Source organism: Siphateles boraxobius, unplaced genomic scaffold (genome assembly GCF_051911475.1).
Source record: "Siphateles boraxobius isolate OS27281-9 unplaced genomic scaffold, OSU_SipBor_1 13, whole genome shotgun sequence".
Lineage (NCBI taxonomy): Eukaryota > Metazoa > Chordata > Actinopteri > Cypriniformes > Leuciscidae > Siphateles > Siphateles boraxobius.
The window spans coordinates 3797570-3816432 of record NW_027508733.1 but is presented as its reverse complement, the minus strand read 5'-3'; the positions used below and the strand labels follow the sequence as shown (position 1 = coordinate 3816432).

The 18863-nt window shown below is 37.7% G+C and overlaps 1 protein-coding gene across 1 annotated transcript; it reads left to right on the top strand.

Moving 5' to 3' along the window:
* Positions 1–12373: 12373 nt before the first annotated feature.
* On the top strand, positions 12374–14013 carry LOC143736356 (uncharacterized). The gene is made up of 3 exons (XM_077227093.1): positions 12374–12659; positions 13455–13769; positions 13862–14013. Exons 1-3 carry the CDS (start codon positions 12374–12376, stop codon positions 14011–14013), a joined length of 753 nt encoding a protein of 250 aa, XP_077083208.1.
* Positions 14014–18863: the final 4850 nt, after the last annotated feature.

Sequence of the window (18863 nt, the reverse complement as noted above, 5' to 3'; positions counted from 1 at the left end):
GAAAAATGTCCATAAGGGCCACGACATTAAAATCAACATGATAGCACAGTTCATAAAAATATTGAACATAATCCTCAATGAATCGATTGTCTTGACGGAGACGAAGGAGGGAAACTGCTGGTTTCATTGGAATCGGTCGAGTATTCTGTAGGCAAGCTTGACAAACACACACACGTGCATTTTTTTTAATCCAAACATGAACAAAATATACAATAAATGACTTGGACTCTCCAGAAGCAGTTACAGGGAACAATACTTGACAAGAGACCAATAAAACACGAGGGCTATATATATACACACGACTAATGACCAAACGAACACCTGAACACAATGAAACAATGAACCAATCAAAACATGACACATAAAACAAGAAATAAATAAGAACATAGGACACATGACCAAAAACCACCAATCAGAACATACGACATACAAGAGAAGCACAAAGGCTTGTTCGACTTGAACCGGCGCTGCGCAGACCGATCGGTTGATGACATCAAAGTACCGCGAGAGCGATTCAAAAGCATAAGGAGCCGTCTGCTCTCTAATCGCTCTCGCGGTACTTTGATGTCATCAACCGATCGGTCTGTGCAGCGCCGGTTCAAGTCGAACAAGCCTCAAGACATGATTACATGATTGCAAGGGAATCACATGACAAACCAAGAAACAAGACTATGGGCCCAGTCCCAATTCGCATACAATCCGTCCTAAATCCGAAGTGCAGATCGATGCTCACTCTAACGGCTAATATTTCCCACAACCCATTGCGCGTTGGACGAGGATTCGGTTAGAACTACAAACACGAGAGAAAAGTGTTAAAAAAAAAACCAAACAAAAAAACACAACTATGGACATGGAGGACGCGCGAGTCCGGCGGTTATGTAGAGAGGTTTAGATAAAGGAGTTTGAGTCATTAATTATCAGTGTCTAACCTGACGAAAATGTATTTATTCAACGCTGTCTACATTGTATTGCATCTGCAGCAGCATTGTGAACTTTTGTAAAGATATGTTTAGCCATTACCTTTTAAATGCATCATTATATTCATATTGCAAACACATGAGGAGAATCTCCGCATGAAAGACCCATGACTGGCAGATGAACGTGCTCTCCGAAACGGTAGGAAATCAAATTAGATTGAATGGAGGATTTTAACTGTGACAAGATGATTGACAGGGCAGTTTACGGTGACAGGATGCAAGCAACAGATCTGTCCGTTAAAGATGATGTGATAGTATGTCCCAAAGCTTGCCTACTCTTTTGCTACACACTTGAAAGTATACATACTTTTGGGTCGTAGTATAAGTATGCGAATTGGGACTGGGCCTATGAGTATTACAAAATAAAAGACATGGAAACAAGAACATGAATAAAACTCAAAACCAAACAGCTGAAATCTTTAAAATATGCTATATTTAGTTTGTATTCCTCCAGGTTGCATTTGACATCATAAATGTAATAAAACATGGTGAGACTCTTAAAACTCAGAGAGAGAACATTTTATTGATAATTGCAGGCAGATACTTGGAATATGGATGTCAGCAGTAGTAAAGTGAGATCAGGAAAATAAAAACAAACTACTCAAGGTACTTCAAAGCGCTTTACATATGGAAGGGAGGAATCTCCTCAACCAACACCAATATGCAGCTCCTTCTGATGATGCAATGGACACACACACACGGACACGGACACACACACACACACGGACACACGCACGCGCACACACACGGACGCGCACACGCACACACACACGCGCGCACGGACGCACACACGCATGCGCACGGACACACACGGACACACACACGGATGCGCACACGTGCGCACGCGCACACGCACGCACACACACGCGCGCACTGACACACACGGACACACACAAACGGACGCGCACGCGCATGCGCACGGACACACACACGCGCACGGACACGCACACACGGACGCGCACGGACACACACGCATGGACACACGCACAGACACACGCACGGGCACACGCTCACGGACACACACACACGGACACGCACACACGGACACGAACACACGGACGCGCACGCGCACGGACACACACACACGGACGCGCACGGACACACACACACACACAGGTGGAGAGGAGACAATCTGTATATATACGGGGATGATTAGGAGGCCATGATGGACAGATTTAGCCAGGATGCCGGAGTTACACCCCTTCTCTCTTTCTGAAGGACATCCTGGGATTTTTAATGACCACAGAGAGTCATCATTTTAATGACCTACAGTTAAGCTGCAAGCTTTGTGTTTTGTTAGCCCTGCTACAGTAACACATGAAGGGCAGCCGTGACCTCAGAGTCAGGAGGCCGTCGAGATGACTCAGGGATTTTTGTTCCCTCGAGGTGGAGGAACTTTGTGGAGGGAGGCAGTGTAACGAGCCTGAATAGTGTTTCATGTTTTGTCAGGTATTTTAATGATTCCAATTCCGATTCTGCTTATCGATTCAGAAAAACAACCTTAGATATCATTCACATTTAGTCTTATTGCAAAACATTTAATTGTAGCTGAGACAGTTCAGGGATTTTGTTTGTCATGTCATGTCATAATTTTTAAACAGAATTATGCTTGTATCATATTTGATATCAAAGTTTTTTTTTAAATCAAAAACATATCGTAGATGGTGAGCTGTATGCTATTGTGGCGGGGCTGGTGCACAGGGGGGTCAAAAGTTAGTTACACTTCATGTACGAAATGAAGAAATTAGAGAGCAGACTACGCCACCCCGTTACGTGAACGGGGAAATGTCCTAAGACACACAGGTTCGCTACCACAGAGGACAAGAGACGTGGATCTGAATACAAGATACTTTATTTTCGCAACAATAATTATCTTAAATATCAAAAACACTGTTGACTCAGGGGGCACGGGTTTACACCACTTCGGTGTGCACCAGATCGAAAATAAAGAAAAAAACAACAAAAAAAACACAAGAACCACTTTCAGGCTGAGGCTTACCAGTAGGGCAGCTAGCTGGGCAGTGAGTATCCTAAGACCACACCACTCACCAAGTTCTACTCACACAAACACGCTCACTTTCATACTTGCTAAGTGAAGGAACGCAGGTGCCAACGGCAAAACACTTGGTGAAGGAAACACCACCACCAAAAAGGGCAAATACAGCTAGCTTCCCTACACCGGGGGCCTTCAGCTCCTGAAAGAAACAAAAAAACACAATAATATACAGTATTTCACAATTAGCCACAGACACATGTATCACGTTATAGAAGAACAATTCAACCTATACAAGGAAGGTCAAAAACTGCCAATTACTAGCCACAGAAGTTAACCAGGCGGCGTAACCCAACGAGTTTAATGCTACATTACATTGCCATTCAAGCCTGGACACAACGTGGAGCAGCCAACAACAGAAAACACATTTTGCAAATCAAACAATACAAACGGAAAACTACTGTTTGGACAGAGTAAACAGATGAAATCACAGGAAACAAATAAAAAGAAACAATTAACAGACTGCTGGTGGCAATATTACACAAGGTGGGGCTAATGTACATAATTACTAGCACGTCAAACTTTAAGTGACGACTCCGAGACTGGCCGCTCTTCACCTAAGCCACCAGCATGAACATAGAGATACAAATATAAAACGAACAGGAAACGGTCACATCGTAGGTTAAAATGGCAGCAGAACAAACAGTGCAGTCTAACAGCATTGTCTAGGGCGCATTTGCCCCGCAGTCCACAGAGACAAACCGCTCAAGAGCGGATTGACGCAAGCTTCGTTCACCATAGGCAAACCACAAATGCACAGGTGTTCCATCGGATCACACACCTCAGCTGTAGTAAAAGACAGCCTGCACCCAAAAGCAAGGTCGCACCGATCCCAGCCATAACCTGGCTTCCGCAGAGCTGCGCGCGCACCCACACAGAAGCGATCGTGACAATGACGCATACCCAGGTGGCCTGAACTCCACCTTAAATAGGCCAGGTACGGCTGCCAATAGGCTGTCACGTACATCACTCACAACCACAAATAATAGCACAGGGTCAAACCCACCCTGCCACACTATGCTGCTATCTAAGCTAACTATCTAAGCTAAATATCGTTCACATTTAGTCTTATTGCAAAACATTTAATTGTAGCTGAGAGCTGAGGGATTTTGTTCGTTCCCTCGAGGTCCAGAAACTTGCAGTGTAGCAAGTCTGAAAAGTGTTTCATGTTCTGCCAGGTCTAATCTAAGAGAAAAGGCCAATATGGAACATTCAACCAAGTTGCACAAACTATTGTCCAAAAAGAGAAATTCTGTGTTCACAATATAAAAGAAATGTCAGGTTTATGAAGAAATTCTTTAGTGAGAAAGCAAACGACACTCCAACTGAACAGCAAAACCAATCAGACAGAACTAGTCGAGTCAGAGAAAGAAGAGACTGAGTAAATAACTCCTGATAACATGTCAGTTCAGGGTGAGTCACTAGATGGAGGTGTTGCTCCTCAGACGAGACGACAGAGACAAATCACACTAGAGATTTAAAGACTTTATCATTGCCTGATGGAGGAAATGGAGCATCAATACGTTGTGTTTATGTATTTCACTGTGATCTCAAAGTATTCTAATCTTTAAAAAAGTAATTGTGTCTCAAATCAGTATTTTCTCATGTTAAAGGAGAAGCTGTTTGTTTATTATTGTAGATAGAAAAAGAAAATATATCAGCAAATAATAATATAAACATTTACAAATATTATTTATATATACAAAAATAATGTTAAGTTTATGCGTGGAACAATGCTGAACTCTTAAAATGTATATAAAGTCTGTTTTCCTCCAGGAGGAGTTCGACATAATAAATGTAATAAAACATGGAGAGACTCTTGAACCTCAGAGTGAGAAACTTTATTGATAAAGGCAAGAAAATAAATACAGCAAATATACAGCAGTAGTAAAGTGAGATCTGTGTGTCTCTATTCACTTTTTTTTTGTATGTAAGAGAAATATACACAAAGGTGTTCAATTGGATTTTAAAAAATCTGACATTGAAAGAGAGCAGAAGCTCAAATAATCATCAGTATTTATCATGACAAAAACACTAGAAGAACAAAAACACACTTAAAGAACCTTTAAGTTCAGCGTTCTGCATTAGATTTCAATACTTTCTGAAAAAGATAAACATATTAAGCCATAAATTAATAAATCTCACAAATATCTATGCAAATTGAGTTTGTGAGAAATGACATCATCAATCATGTACCTGATGTGTGAATATGTGCTTGATCTCGTTCAGCTCTTCTGGATCTGATGTCATAAACCAGAATGATGACAGTAGCCACGCCCACCAGAGCAGAGAGGACCAATCGGATCACAGCTTCAGTAGGACCACAACAGTGGACGGAGTCTGAGGAATAAACACATCAAACTGAGATCAGATCAGTCAATAAACACTGATATCAGCGCTGACATCAACTAATATCAGCAGTGCTGTCGTACCTGCACATGTGTGACAGAGTGTGTTGATGTCCAGATGTGTGGTCTGGTTGCTGATGGGATTGTTCAGCACACAGCTGTAGGTGTTTTTATCCTGATATTCCACCTCCAGAGGTAGAGAGAGACTGATGCTGAGATCACACACACTGATGCTGGACAATACACTGATTCCTGCGTACCAGGAGAGAGTCACATGACTCACATTCACCACTGATGAACACACCAATGAACATGATGATGATGAACAGTATGAAGAGTTACTGATGATGGGAACAGGCTTAAAACAGGGCTTTACTAGTAAAACGCCGAACTTACCCTTTAAGCCTCTCATAAAGAAATCACAATTAAATCCAAATGAATTAGCAAATTACAGACCCATTAAAAATCTTCTATTAATGTCTAAAATACTAGAAAAAGTCCATATCAAAATTCAAACGTGTTCTTTTTTTTGTGCAAAATAATGATATGTATGAAACATTTCAGTCTGGATTCAGACCGCATCATAGCACAGACACTGCGCTCGTTAAAATTACAAATGACTTACTTCTAGCTTCTGACCAAGGCTGTATCTCTATACTAGTTTTACTTGCTCTTATTGCTGCGTTCGACACTACAGATCAAAAAATACACTTAGATCGATTACAAAAATACACTGGTATTCGGGGACAGACATTTGGTTTAGATCGTATCTATCAGATTGTTACCATTTTGTCTACTTAAACGGGGAGAAATTTAAGATAATGGCAGTAAATTATGGAGTGCCGCAAGATGAATTCTCTGAATTATCTAAGTTGACAGAGTGTGTTAAAGATATAAAATATTGGATGACCTGTAATTTTCTTCTATTAAATTCAGCTAAGACTGAGGTATTACTTATTGGACCAAAAACCTGTACAAAAAATCTCTTAGAATACAATTTGCAATTGGCAGGATGTACAGTTACTTCATCCTCTACAGTAAAAGACCTGGGTGTTATGTTAGACAGCAACTTATCTCTCGAAAATCATATTTCAAATGTTACAAAAACAGCCTTTTTCCACCTTAGAAACATCGCTACGCTCCGGAATATGCTATTGGTTTCTGATGCAGAAAAGTTAGTTCATGCTTTCATGACTTCTAGACTAGATTACTGTAATGCATTACTAGCTGGTTGTCCTGCATCCTCATTAAACAAGCTAGTCAAATAAACAAATTAGTCAAAAATGCAGCTGCTAGAGTTCTTACTAGGTCAAGAAAATATGATAATAATAATAATAATAATTCATTACATTTATATAGCACTTTTTCTCTGCACTCAAAGCGCTTTACATAGAAGGGGGAATCTCCTCAACCACCACCAATGTGCAGCATCTACCTGGATGATGTGACGACAGCCATATTACGCCAGAACGCCCACCACACACCAGCTTACTGGTGGAGAGGAGACAGTGATGAAGCCAATGATTAGGAGGCCATGATGGACAGAGGCCACTGGGCAAATTTGGCCAGGATTCCGGGGTTACACCCCTACTCGTTTCGGATTTTTTGTGACACAGAGAGTCAGGACCTTGGGTTTTACGTCTCATCCGAAGGACGGTGCTCTTTGACAGTATAGTGTCCCCATCACTATACTGGGACGTTAGGACCCACACCTTCCACAGGGTGAGCGCCCCCTGCTGGCCTCACTAACACCCATCCAGGTACTAACCAGGCTCAACCCTGCTTAGCTTCAGTGGGCAACCAGTCTTGGGTTACAGGGTTATATGGCTGCTGGCATCATATAACACCAATTTTATTATATTTACACTGGTTACTTTAAGTTCCGTATAAATTATAAAATATTGCTACTGACCTATAAGGCCCTAAATGGTTTACGCCCTGTGTATTTGGCTAATCTTATATCGCCTTACAATCCATCACGCTCTTTAAGGTCACAAAACTCTGGGCTTTTGATAGTACCTAGAATATGTAAGTCCACTAAAGGAGGGAGAGCGTTTTCATATTTGGCTCCTAAACTCTGGAATAGCCTTCCTGATAATGTCCGGGGCTCAGACTCGCTGTCCCAGTTTAAATCTAGATTAAAGACGCATCTCTTTAGCCTAGCATTCATATTGTGTATCTCATAACCTTATACAGTTATATCAGATCAAATACACATGGTTATTCTTGCTTAATGTTATGAACATTATGAATAATGTTAATTATTTTCTATTTGCTTCTCTGTTTTATCTTGGGATGCCCATCCTGAGGTACTATAGAGGACGTCAGCTCCAGTTTGGATCCAGCCTATTATGAAGATTTCAGATGATGCAAACTCTGAATCAACATGCACCAAAGCTATATTTTTTCCAAATGTCATAATCATTAACAAACATTTATTTTATTTATTATTTCGCTAACTGTGACTTTGTATGTGTACATGTGCACAAATACTTATGAATTTAAGTGTATGTCAGTTAGTTACCTCTGATAACAGATCACTAAATTGTAATGTGGATTAATGCATTTTTTGTAAAGCTGCTTTGAAATGATGTGTATTGTGAAAAGCGCTATACAAATAAATGTGAATTGAATTGAATTGAACATGGATATTACACTTCAGAATCTTGCTGGAAGTAGTAGGCAATCTGGGTACTTTTTGCTTAATCTTATGAGTCCTATGAATTCAGACTTCCTTCTTTTGTCACATTTTGTTTTTCACCTACTATATAGTAGGGAAGTATGCGATTCCAGATGTAGGCAGTGACTTAATGAGTGACTCAATGAACAATTCATTTAACTGATTAGTTTTAAAATGTTCAGGAACGAAGCAAGAGACTGTATTTAATAATGGGTCTTTGAATCATTAACTCACCTGAGTGACTGCTCTTCTGTGGATTTGTTTGGAATTATATTTGTTGTGAAACAGAGCAAAAACTGACAATATTGTGTCTAAAATGTAACTCAATGTTAACTTCTTGTTTGTTGAACTGTTGCATGAAACCAGTATCTCATTTGCAATCGTGCTGATGTTCAGGAAAAAAAGGCTCTTTTTCTAATGTGATATTTCTTAACATGGTCTTACGACATAAGTGTAAAAAGATATGAAAAGTCATCCAGATTGTATCCTCATATCTTGATGTTTGGGGGAATTCACACTACATTATAAAACATCACACAGTGAAAGCGTGCACTCTTAAAGTGCATGTGCAGGAGTTTATCATACTTGGAGGAGGGGAAAAAACACCCAGCAGAAGCTGTTTATCCACCCGACAGATCTAACCACATTTCTGTACAGATAAAAAAAAAGAAAACCATTGCAGCGTTGACCCTAAAACCAGTGAATAAAATTTGTAAGGTTTGCATGCATTGTTACAACAAAATTCATCAGTGAATATTAATGAGAAAACACAGTAACCTGTAATTGTTAATTTAGAGAAAATTGCATTTGGTTACCAGAGAGATTGGGTGTTTGGAAAAATTTGATCAAGAAATACTTATTTATAACAAGATCTCGGTTTTTAGACAGCAGACTTTGGTGTATTGGCAAATCTGAGTAAAATAACTCTTTTGAGACACACATGAGTTACCTTGGTCTATTTTTCTGAAGAAACTGAGAAGTGTAGAGGCCTGGATCAATGTTTCCTGAAATTCAAGTATGAGCTTACACAATAATCCACTGTATACGACACGATCAATGACACAAATTAGTTTTTTTGATTATTTGACTCATGCATAAATGCATTTGAAAGAGAAACTTTTTTTCAAAGCAATGGCCTACAGCAGGAGAAGTTTTGCATTATTTTAATTAAAGATAATTACATGTACTAAAGTGTTTCTAACATTTACAGTGTATATATAGTATATCAAAGGTATAAACTTAATCACTTCTTTATGCCATTCTCCACCATCTGAACTATTGGAATTCAAATAAATGTAACAAAAGCATAATGAATGCACACAATTTAGATTGTAAATACTGAATTCCAATATTTAATGTCAAACTGTTTAAAGACAAATGTAGTGCCAAAACTACTGCACAACTGTATAAATATCAGTTAATTATATACAAAAAAATAGCCAGATACAGAGGCAATCTATTACAGTTACACATACAGTAACATTTAAAATATTTTAAAATATTTTTTACAATTGTGAATATTTGCCTTTGTAGCTTTTCGTCTCCCGTTTACTTCCCCTCAAACAATAATGAGCTGACTGAGTCCGAAAGGCCCTTTTGGTATTTTCAGCTGAAAAAAAGAAAATATCATTATGTATAATAAATAGGATTATTTAAAGGAAAAATTACAGATAAACCTTACAATTTTTTGGATTTTAAATTATTAGGCATTAAAAGCATGGTAAGTGTTGCATTTACTATGCATTTACAACAAATATTACTTTAAAACTACCAATACTGAGGTAAAAGCATGGTAAGTTTTGTGGTTACTGTGCATTTACAACAAATGACACATTAAAACTGCAAATACTGTGGTAAAAGCATGGTAAGTGTTGTGCTTACTGCGCTTCCACTACAAATACCACTTTGGAACTAATTACTACTTTGAACCTGATATGAATATATATTTCATATATGATTAACTGATTGAAGGTCTAGGCCTAAGTTATAGCACATCACGTGACAGACAGTGTTTAATCACGTCAGTTTAGTAATGTGTTTTGAATTAGAAACCAACGCAACGCAAAGACTCCGTGGAGATGGCAGATATAATGCAGTGACTGAACATGAGAGAGCTAATCTGATCAATATCGACAAACAGAAAAGACATTATAGCAAACATTATTTGGACCGCGTATTCACGACTACTTTACCAACATCTGGCACACGTGACCTGATGCCAAACATCGCGATGTGTTCGGAATGAGACTTCTTCAACGGTATTTCCTACTGATACAATTCGCGTCTGTTATTGCCGCCACATGTTTCCCATTGAAAGTAATGGAGTTCCTAATGCGCCACAGAGTGACGCCAAGGGGCGCCTTCGGCGTCTGCTATGTGACGCCTCGGGCGCTTGACCATGCTTCAGTTTTTGACGCCTTGGGAGTGAGAATGGGTTGACATGCCGCTATGCCTATCAGAGAAAACTCACGTTCAAAAAACAATTTTGCACTGTTACTTACCAACTGGTGATTTCACACGGTGAACAAATTGACTTTGGCACAAAAAACATTTTCGTGTGTCCAACAAATAATCTGTTATCACTATAAGGTTCCAAAAATCTAGCGCAATCAAATAACCTAAGCAAGGACGAGCCCCCAATTTGTTACGACCCTTGGCTCAAGGGAAGCAACAAAAACAAGGGACACACGCAAACCCAATTCTAAGCTCAAAAATAATGTTTATTTAACTACAAATGATAAGGCAAAATAATCAAATGAAAACAATCAAAGAAAATAAGAGTGTTTCTGTATTCATCAGCAAGATCAGTGTGTAAAGCAAGATGCAGGGTTGAGAATGTAATGCAGTGTTGAAGTTAAAATGTAAATGCAAAAAAACAACAAAATACAAAGCAAGCAAACACCAAAGCAAAATCCAAAAGCAAAGTCCAAGACCAAAGTTCCCTCTCCCTTGGCTCAGTTGGTGATCTCTTAACGCCTCAGGCACAGTCACAGGTGTTTTCAGTTGACTGCAAATTGAGGTAATTAGTGGGCTCAGGTAACAAACTGCAATGCTCAAGACCAACAGCAGAGGTCGTCACAGTCACGTTTATCAAAATAAAACTGATTAAAAAATTTAGACTCCACTTCATTGATAGTAGCTATAGGCTTATGTTGAACTTTATTCTTGTTCAAACAGACGCTGTATGAAGCAGTAGCTACATAAAGTATTGAATGAAAATGTCTCTGAAACATCTGTGTATTTGGCAAATATTGCATTTATTTATTTCACTTCAGCTGTGGTAAAGTATGCAAACACCACGTGAGATACTGGAACCAGAAAGTGTCCGACTTCACGTCTCTGTTTGGAGCTCCTCCCTCTGGCACTCGCAACTCTCGCCGATAGGTTACATCCAGCCGCAGCCGATGTCCAACACACCTAATGACATGAAACGTGACCAAGACAAGACCAAATCGTGACAACTACTAACAATCACAAAAACACAAAACAATTACTTAACCTAAATAAAATGAAAATGTAAAAAAATTAAAAATAAAAACTGATTAAAAATATTAGTAAAAAATATAATAGTATCTCAGTGATACTTAAAATAACACTGGTTATTGAGTTTGAGTCGTGCAGGATAAATGTTAATACAAAATGTTTAATGTTAGTTTAAGACTCACTAAAATAACATTTTAACTTCTCAACTTCACGGGACACTTCTGATAATAAACCGACTGAACAGGATCTATTAACGAAGCAGTTTTGAAGAGTTTTTCTTTTCATATTCGTGGAGCGAAACGCAGGTTGAAGAAAATGTAGTTTTGCTATGTTTGTGTTTCTGGCGTATGGTTGGTGAGTTTTAAATGTGTTTTTTTATTTTTCCATTTTGGTACCATATGATAAATTACTTGTTAAAATAGAGAAGATTAATATTGACTGTTATTCTCATATAGAAATAATTAAACTATATTTTACCTGTCAGATCAAGTTTGAATTCAGCTCTACTCTCAGTTATTATGGATTGATTAAATAAAATAATATAAATATGAAGCCCGGATACTCAATAGCATTAGTTTTAGTGTGACAGTAAATATTAAAGTAAAAGTGTCTTTTTTAATTATTGTTCCATTTCTAAATCTATTTCTCTTTTCTTTTATCATGAAAAGTCTTTGTGCTGCTGCAGAATATTATTAATTTCACATTTAAATGATTAAAAGTATTTTAGTGAAGCTTCATCAAACCAACATCAAGAGATTTTAAAGCTTTAATCTGTGAAAAACTCTGTTCTTCAGGAGTGTTTGGAGATAATGGTGTTTGGTCAGTGTCAGTGATGGAGGGAGATTCAGTCTCTCTAAACTCTGATCTTACTGAAATGAAGGATGATGATGTGATTCAGAGGAGGTTTGGAGATAAAAACACATTAATAGCTGAAATCAATGTAACGGCCGACAGAATCACTGTATATGATGATGTTCTTGATGGGAGATTCAGAGACAGACTGAAGCTGGACAATCAAACTGGATCTCTGACCATCACAAACACCACAACTGAACATACTGGAGATTATGAACGACAGATCAATGGTGTGAGAAAGAGGTTCGGTCTTATTGTCTACAGTGAGTTTATTATTGGTTTCCTTTTTTTTATCACTTTGAAGTAGACATATCCTAAATTTAAAAAAAGACTTTCAGCTAAGTAAAAAAAAAAAAAAAAATATATATATATATATATATATATATATATATATATATATATATATATATATATATATATATATATATATATATATATATATATACCATTGGCATATTTTGCTAGTTACATTTAGCGGTATGGCTCTGTTCTAATTTCCCCATCCTTTTCATGAGCTCCATGAAAAGCCAAGACAGGGAACAGCAGCTTCTGGGGACAACTTCCCATACTTTTACTGGGAGAGCAACACAAATCCCCCCTGAGAACACAGCATCCATCAATGACAACCAAAGGACATTGATTAAGTTAAACACAAGTTAAAGGATGAGCTGGGGGAGGAGGTGGGTTGGAAAGCAGTGTGTAAGCATGCAGGAAGACTGAGGATACGTTTAAGTAAGTCACCCTGTTTGAAAGTTGCCAATTGATTGTATGAATCAGATCAGCTGATGTGGCAGGGGTTGGATTTTTTCCAATCAGCTGATTGACTACATGGCCTGCCTGAACTAGAGCAGAATCCTTTATTTTTCAATTGTAAAATAGTAAAATCTAAGATACACAATCATTTTTGACATTTGCTTTCCAACCTTATGAACACTTTTCTTTTTGGATTAATTTTTCTGATACTGGCATCTCTGTGTATTTTTTTTTTATAAATCTGAAAATCACACACTCCCTCAGCAGAAAGTATGATTTACTGTGATGTTTCTAATCTTTCTCAGCTCGTCTGCCTGTTCCTGTCATCATCAGTAACTCTTCACACTGTTCTTCTTCATCATCATCATCATCATCATCATCATCATCATCATGTTCATTGGTGTGTTCATCAGTGTTGAATGTGAGTGATGTGAATCTCTCCTGGTACGCAGGAATCAGTGTATTGTCCAGCATCAGTGTGTGTGTTCTCTGCATCAGTCTCTCTCTACCTCTGGAGGTGGAATATCAGGATAAAAACACCTACAGCTGTGTGCTGAACAATCCCATCAGCAACCAGACCACACATCTGGACATCAACACACTCTGTCACACATGTGCAGGTACGACAGCACTGATGATATTAGTTGATGTCAGCGCTGATATTAGTGTTTATTGACTGATCTGATCTCAGTTTGATGTGTTTATTCCTCAGACTCTGTCCACAGTTGTGGTCCTACTGAAGCTGAGATCCGATTGGTCCTCTCTGCTCTGGTGGGCGTGGCTACTGTCATCATTCTGGTTTATGACATCAGATCCAGAAGAGCTGAACGAGATCAAGCACATATTCACACATCAGGTGCATGATTGATGATTTCATTTCTCATATAACTGATTTTGCTGTTATAAATGTATGTAATAATGGCTTTATATATTAATCTTTTTCAGGAAGTATTGAAATCTAACTTTAAAGGTTCTTAAAGTGTGTTTTTGTTCTTATAGTGTTTTTTTATTATAATATATATTGATTATTATTTGAGCTTCTGCTCTCTTTCAGAGTCAGATTTTACAAAATCCAATATGTATGGCTTATATGACAGAAACATAAAACAAATAATTAGAGAGACACACAGATCTCACTTTACTACTGCTGTATATTTGCTGTATGAATTTTCTTGCCTTTATCAATAAAGTTTCTCACTCTGAGGTTCAAGTGTCTCTCCATGATTTATTACATTTAATAATGTAATTTTTATAATTTTATAATCAAAATAATCACATTTTATTATTATATTGAGCGCCTCCTGCAGAAATACAGACTTTATTTATATTTTAAACAGTGCACCACATAATAAACAAACAACTTCCTCTTCTCCTTTATCCTGAGAAAATACTGATTTGAGACACATTATAATATACTTTGAGATCACAGTGAAATTCATAAACGCAACACATCGGTCCTCCATTTCCTCCAACAGGCAATGATAAAGTCTATAAAGTGCATTTGCTATTTAAACAACACGAAAATGAAAACTACGTCAGACTGAATCTAGCAGAACACACTTGTGTCGCGTCTGGCGCTGCATTGCACTGAGTGTGTGATAGGGCCCAAAATCTCTCGTGTGATTTGTCTCTGTGGTCTCGTCTGAGGAGCAACTCCTCCATCTAGTGGCTCATCCTGAACTGACATGTTATCAGGAGTTTTCTTTGTCAGCTCTGACGTCACAGTCTTTAGCAGCGTGTCTGAGCCGTGTGAGAAAGTGTTTTTGTGTGAGCGTCTCACTATTGTATTTTTCACTCTGAACAAAGTGAGCATTTACAGCATCACAGCAGCATCATAATCCAGAGCTGCTGAATATTAATCATGTGAAGATATCAGAGGACACTTTCATACACACAGTTATAGCAGGCGATCTGTTCCTGCTCCATAAAACCATTAGAGAAACTCTGAGATCAGTCTGAGAGAAGAAACAATCCAGACATTTGATAAGAAATGAAGAACAAACGTCCTGTAGAGAGTTACAGGAGAGAGCAGAGACAAACACTCACAGGATCTCATGACAAGATCAAACTGTTGCTGTAAGATGTTTTAACATGTTATTGGTCAGTTTAATTCTGTTAAAATGATGTCATTGACTTAAAGGAAGTTGAGGCCTACTGGAGCTCAAAATGTCAATGACCAAAGTGTGAAATCATCATCCAAAATAGAGTTAGATGATCACATGCATTAACACTGAATAAATAGGCAGATATTTTAACTGTGTGTAGACTTGCACTTCACTTTACTACAGAGCAGCTTCACATCAGCGCGTCTGTCATTTTATTACTGAACCAGTTTTGAAGAGTTTGTCTCTTCATATTTGTGGACTGAAACCGATGAAGATGTTTCTCCCTGTTTTGCTCTGCTTGTGTTTCTGGCGTCTGGATGGTGAGTTTTAAATGTGTTTTTATGACTTCAGTTGTTTCTGTTCTGGTAACATGTAATAAATGTCTGGTTAAGTTAGTCAGAGAGGATCAACATTCACTGTTACAGGACAGCACTGATAGGGGGGAATACAAATTATAAGGGTGAGCAAACGCAAACCGACAGAAAACTCCAGATTCGGCAGGTGATAAAAGTTATTTATATACACTGTTTATTCCAGAAATTCCTCCAACATGTAATCCTGTAAACAACTGCTATAGAGCACAACAACATTTACGAAATCCACTAAAGACAGAAAAAAACCACTTGCATACAAGTATATCCATATATATATCATATAAAACAGTAAAACTTACAGTTAGTAGAGTTGGATGCGTCGACATTTCACTGAATTGAACCGCAGTAAATGTTCTTTCCACTCATTTGTGATTTTTTTTCTCAAGTTTTTCTCAAAAGCGAGTTTTATCATGTGGTATTAAAGGTACACTATGTACGATTTTTTGGATCAAAATATTAAAAACCACTAGAACAATGTTATATATTTTGTTGATTTGTGTACTTACATTATCCCAGACGTTTCTAAGAATATTTAAATCCAGAGAAATAAACAGTTTTAACCACGACACGGACCGTGCGTCGCCTATCAATGACATCATACCCGCGTTACCCTCGAGTAAGTCAGTAAGTCAGTGTTGCCAATTTAGCTGTCTTTCTCACCCCTATAGCGACTTTTTTCATAAAATCTCACCTTGCGACTTCTTGGACAAACCTTATATAGTTCCCGAGACTCGCTAGTATGATGTCATCTAACGACATTTAGTGAACAGTTTTAGATACTGTCCATTGAAAGTCGTTCGCAACAGAGCAATGAAGTCCGACTGGTGCCGATGGTTCAGAACACACTGCAAAAACAGGCGGACGACACTCAACAACGGCCCGATGATGGACGACCGTCAGCTTGGTGTGTCCCGGGACTTTTAGCATTATAGGGAGAAGCTGTCCACCCTGTTACAATGCAATGTGTGTCATAACAGGGTGGATGTTTTAACCCCTTAAGTGTCACCCCCCCTTTTGATAATGGACATTAAAATGCACTATACAAACTTAAATGGTTGTAATTCAAAAATGCTTTGAAATATATAGACCTACGTTTGGTCTTGTTTTAAAGAAAACAACCAGCAGATTATTACTTAAGTGAAAGCACTTCAAAAAATTAAAGTATGAAAAAGTTATGGAAGTTTAAATTTACAGTAAATCAAATATACTTTATTAATATATTTTTTAATATAAAATGAATATTTTACAAAATATTTTTTACTATAAAATTACTATAAAATGAAACCATATATCTAACCAAGTTGTGCTCCAAATTTGAAGTTGATATCACAAAAATTGAAGTTCCCATGAGATTTTGTTTAGGCGTAGTACCAAAAATAGCCACTGGGTGCCATTGAATTCCATTGAATTTAATTGTATGCATTCTGCCATAACAAATTAATACATTTATCACTGCTGTCACTAAAAATGGAACCTTGAGACTCAGACCTTTCTGACAATATGTGTTTTGTCAAGATTAGAAAAGGTTTTGATAAAAAATTATGAAATATGATGCCCAAAAGGGGTGGAGCCTCATACAAAAATACTGTTTCTATGGTAACTCAACTTCCAATTTCAAAACGGTTTTTACAGGATGAAATCTGAGTTTGTAAGCTTTCAAATGATACCTAATTAATGATAACTACTAAAATATGTGATGTAATAATAATAAAAAAAATTAATATATATATATAATATATATTATACCTTTTAGAGGACTTTTTACTTTACTTTTTAAAATATTATTTCATTTTTTTTTATTGACAAATACTAGATTATGTTTTATTATGAACTTTTAGCATTAAAAACCAAAGTTTCAATTATTAAAAGTGTGTGCGTCGACTTTTTGTGACAAAGGTCTGAAACTCCTGTTATGACGTAGATTTTTTGAGGCGCACTCTTGTCATAAATTCATATATTACTGTTCCTAAATGATTTGTAATAAAAAAAACAGCGCTAAAATATCTATTTAGGAGTCTTAGACCTTCCCAACGATATATACATGAATATCAGTCACATGACCTCTTACGTCATCCTCTCTTTTTCCAGTTGACTGCCGCCATCTTGAGTACCTGCCGAGTACTGTCTACAATACTGACGGCATTAGCTAGGAAGCAGATTTTCTCTGTTTGTTTCACTTTATACATAACCAACTTTGTTTATGTAAACCCTGTGTGTATTTGACAGTATTCGCGCAATAAGACTAGAAAAATAACTTCGTTCAGTAACCTGTCGCTGTTGTTAGACAGGCTTAGTGCGCGTGCGCTTCGGGTGTATGCGCTCAGAAAAGCGCTCGTTAGAACCGCACATCAACACGTTAATGACTTGTTAGCACATGCAAATAATGAACTTATGTGAACTGCATTGTCCCGTTCCTTTGCGTTAACATTTGATGTGAATATACGTCGCGTTGTAGCCTATGCTGAGACGGAGGCGCCAGAACTGATATACTACTACAGCACGATACTGCGACATTTCTTCAAAAGCAGATGGTGGATATATTTTAATCCACGATCATAAATCGTGATATCGCACAGCCCTAAGCTAGCATACGCTCATTATCATTTACATCCAGTCACCACAGACAACATGAACACTGCACAGAGAGTTTGCACACACAAACCACTGTTATAACATAAAAGCAAGCAGCTGCGTGCATGGTTGGGCATGATATGATTGAAGGATTTTGACTGAATGCACGCAAAGTGCGCTCCTTTAATAATTCCTAAAAAGCTGACATCAGTTAATCGCGATCTCACATCTCTGTTAATATCAATTAAGCTGACTGCACAATGAATCTTTCATAATATATACACTTTGTTTGTTACAATTAGAGGATTTGTCCGCATACAGAGGTCTGAATAAAAAGTCAGTTTTGAGCATACACTCCCCTCACTGCTCAAAACCGCTATCTTAAATGCTTCTGATTGGCCTTTGCGTTGAAGAAATCAACACGTATGTCTGTTTTTGGCTACATTGCTCAACGCTGCAAACGTGTTTTAAAAGGAAACTCTGGCCTGTAAATCGTTTCTATTTTGTTTTAGTTCATGTTGCTTTTCTGCAAAAATGTATTAGTTTTTATGTTTTATTCATAGATATTTCTAGTTTGCTGGAGTCCCGCAAATCGTTTTATTCTCCCTGCAACGCGCAAACACACAGAGAGTGCATTGCCGCTCGCACTCGCCATCAAATCTAG

What these genes read in the sequence shown, in the direction of transcription:
- LOC143736356 (XM_077227093.1), top strand. Translation starts at nt 12,374, where the DNA reads ATGGAGGGAGATTCAGTCTCTCTAAACTCTGATCTTACTGAAATGAAG. An exon ending in GTTCGGTCTTATTGTCTACA is followed by an intron (nt 12,660 to 13,454) that starts GTGAGTTTATTA and finishes AATCTTTCTCAG; the next exon opens with CTCGTCTGCCTGTTCCTGTC. An exon ending in ACTCTGTCACACATGTGCAG is followed by an intron (nt 13,770 to 13,861) that starts GTACGACAGCAC and finishes TTTATTCCTCAG; the next exon opens with ACTCTGTCCACAGTTGTGGT.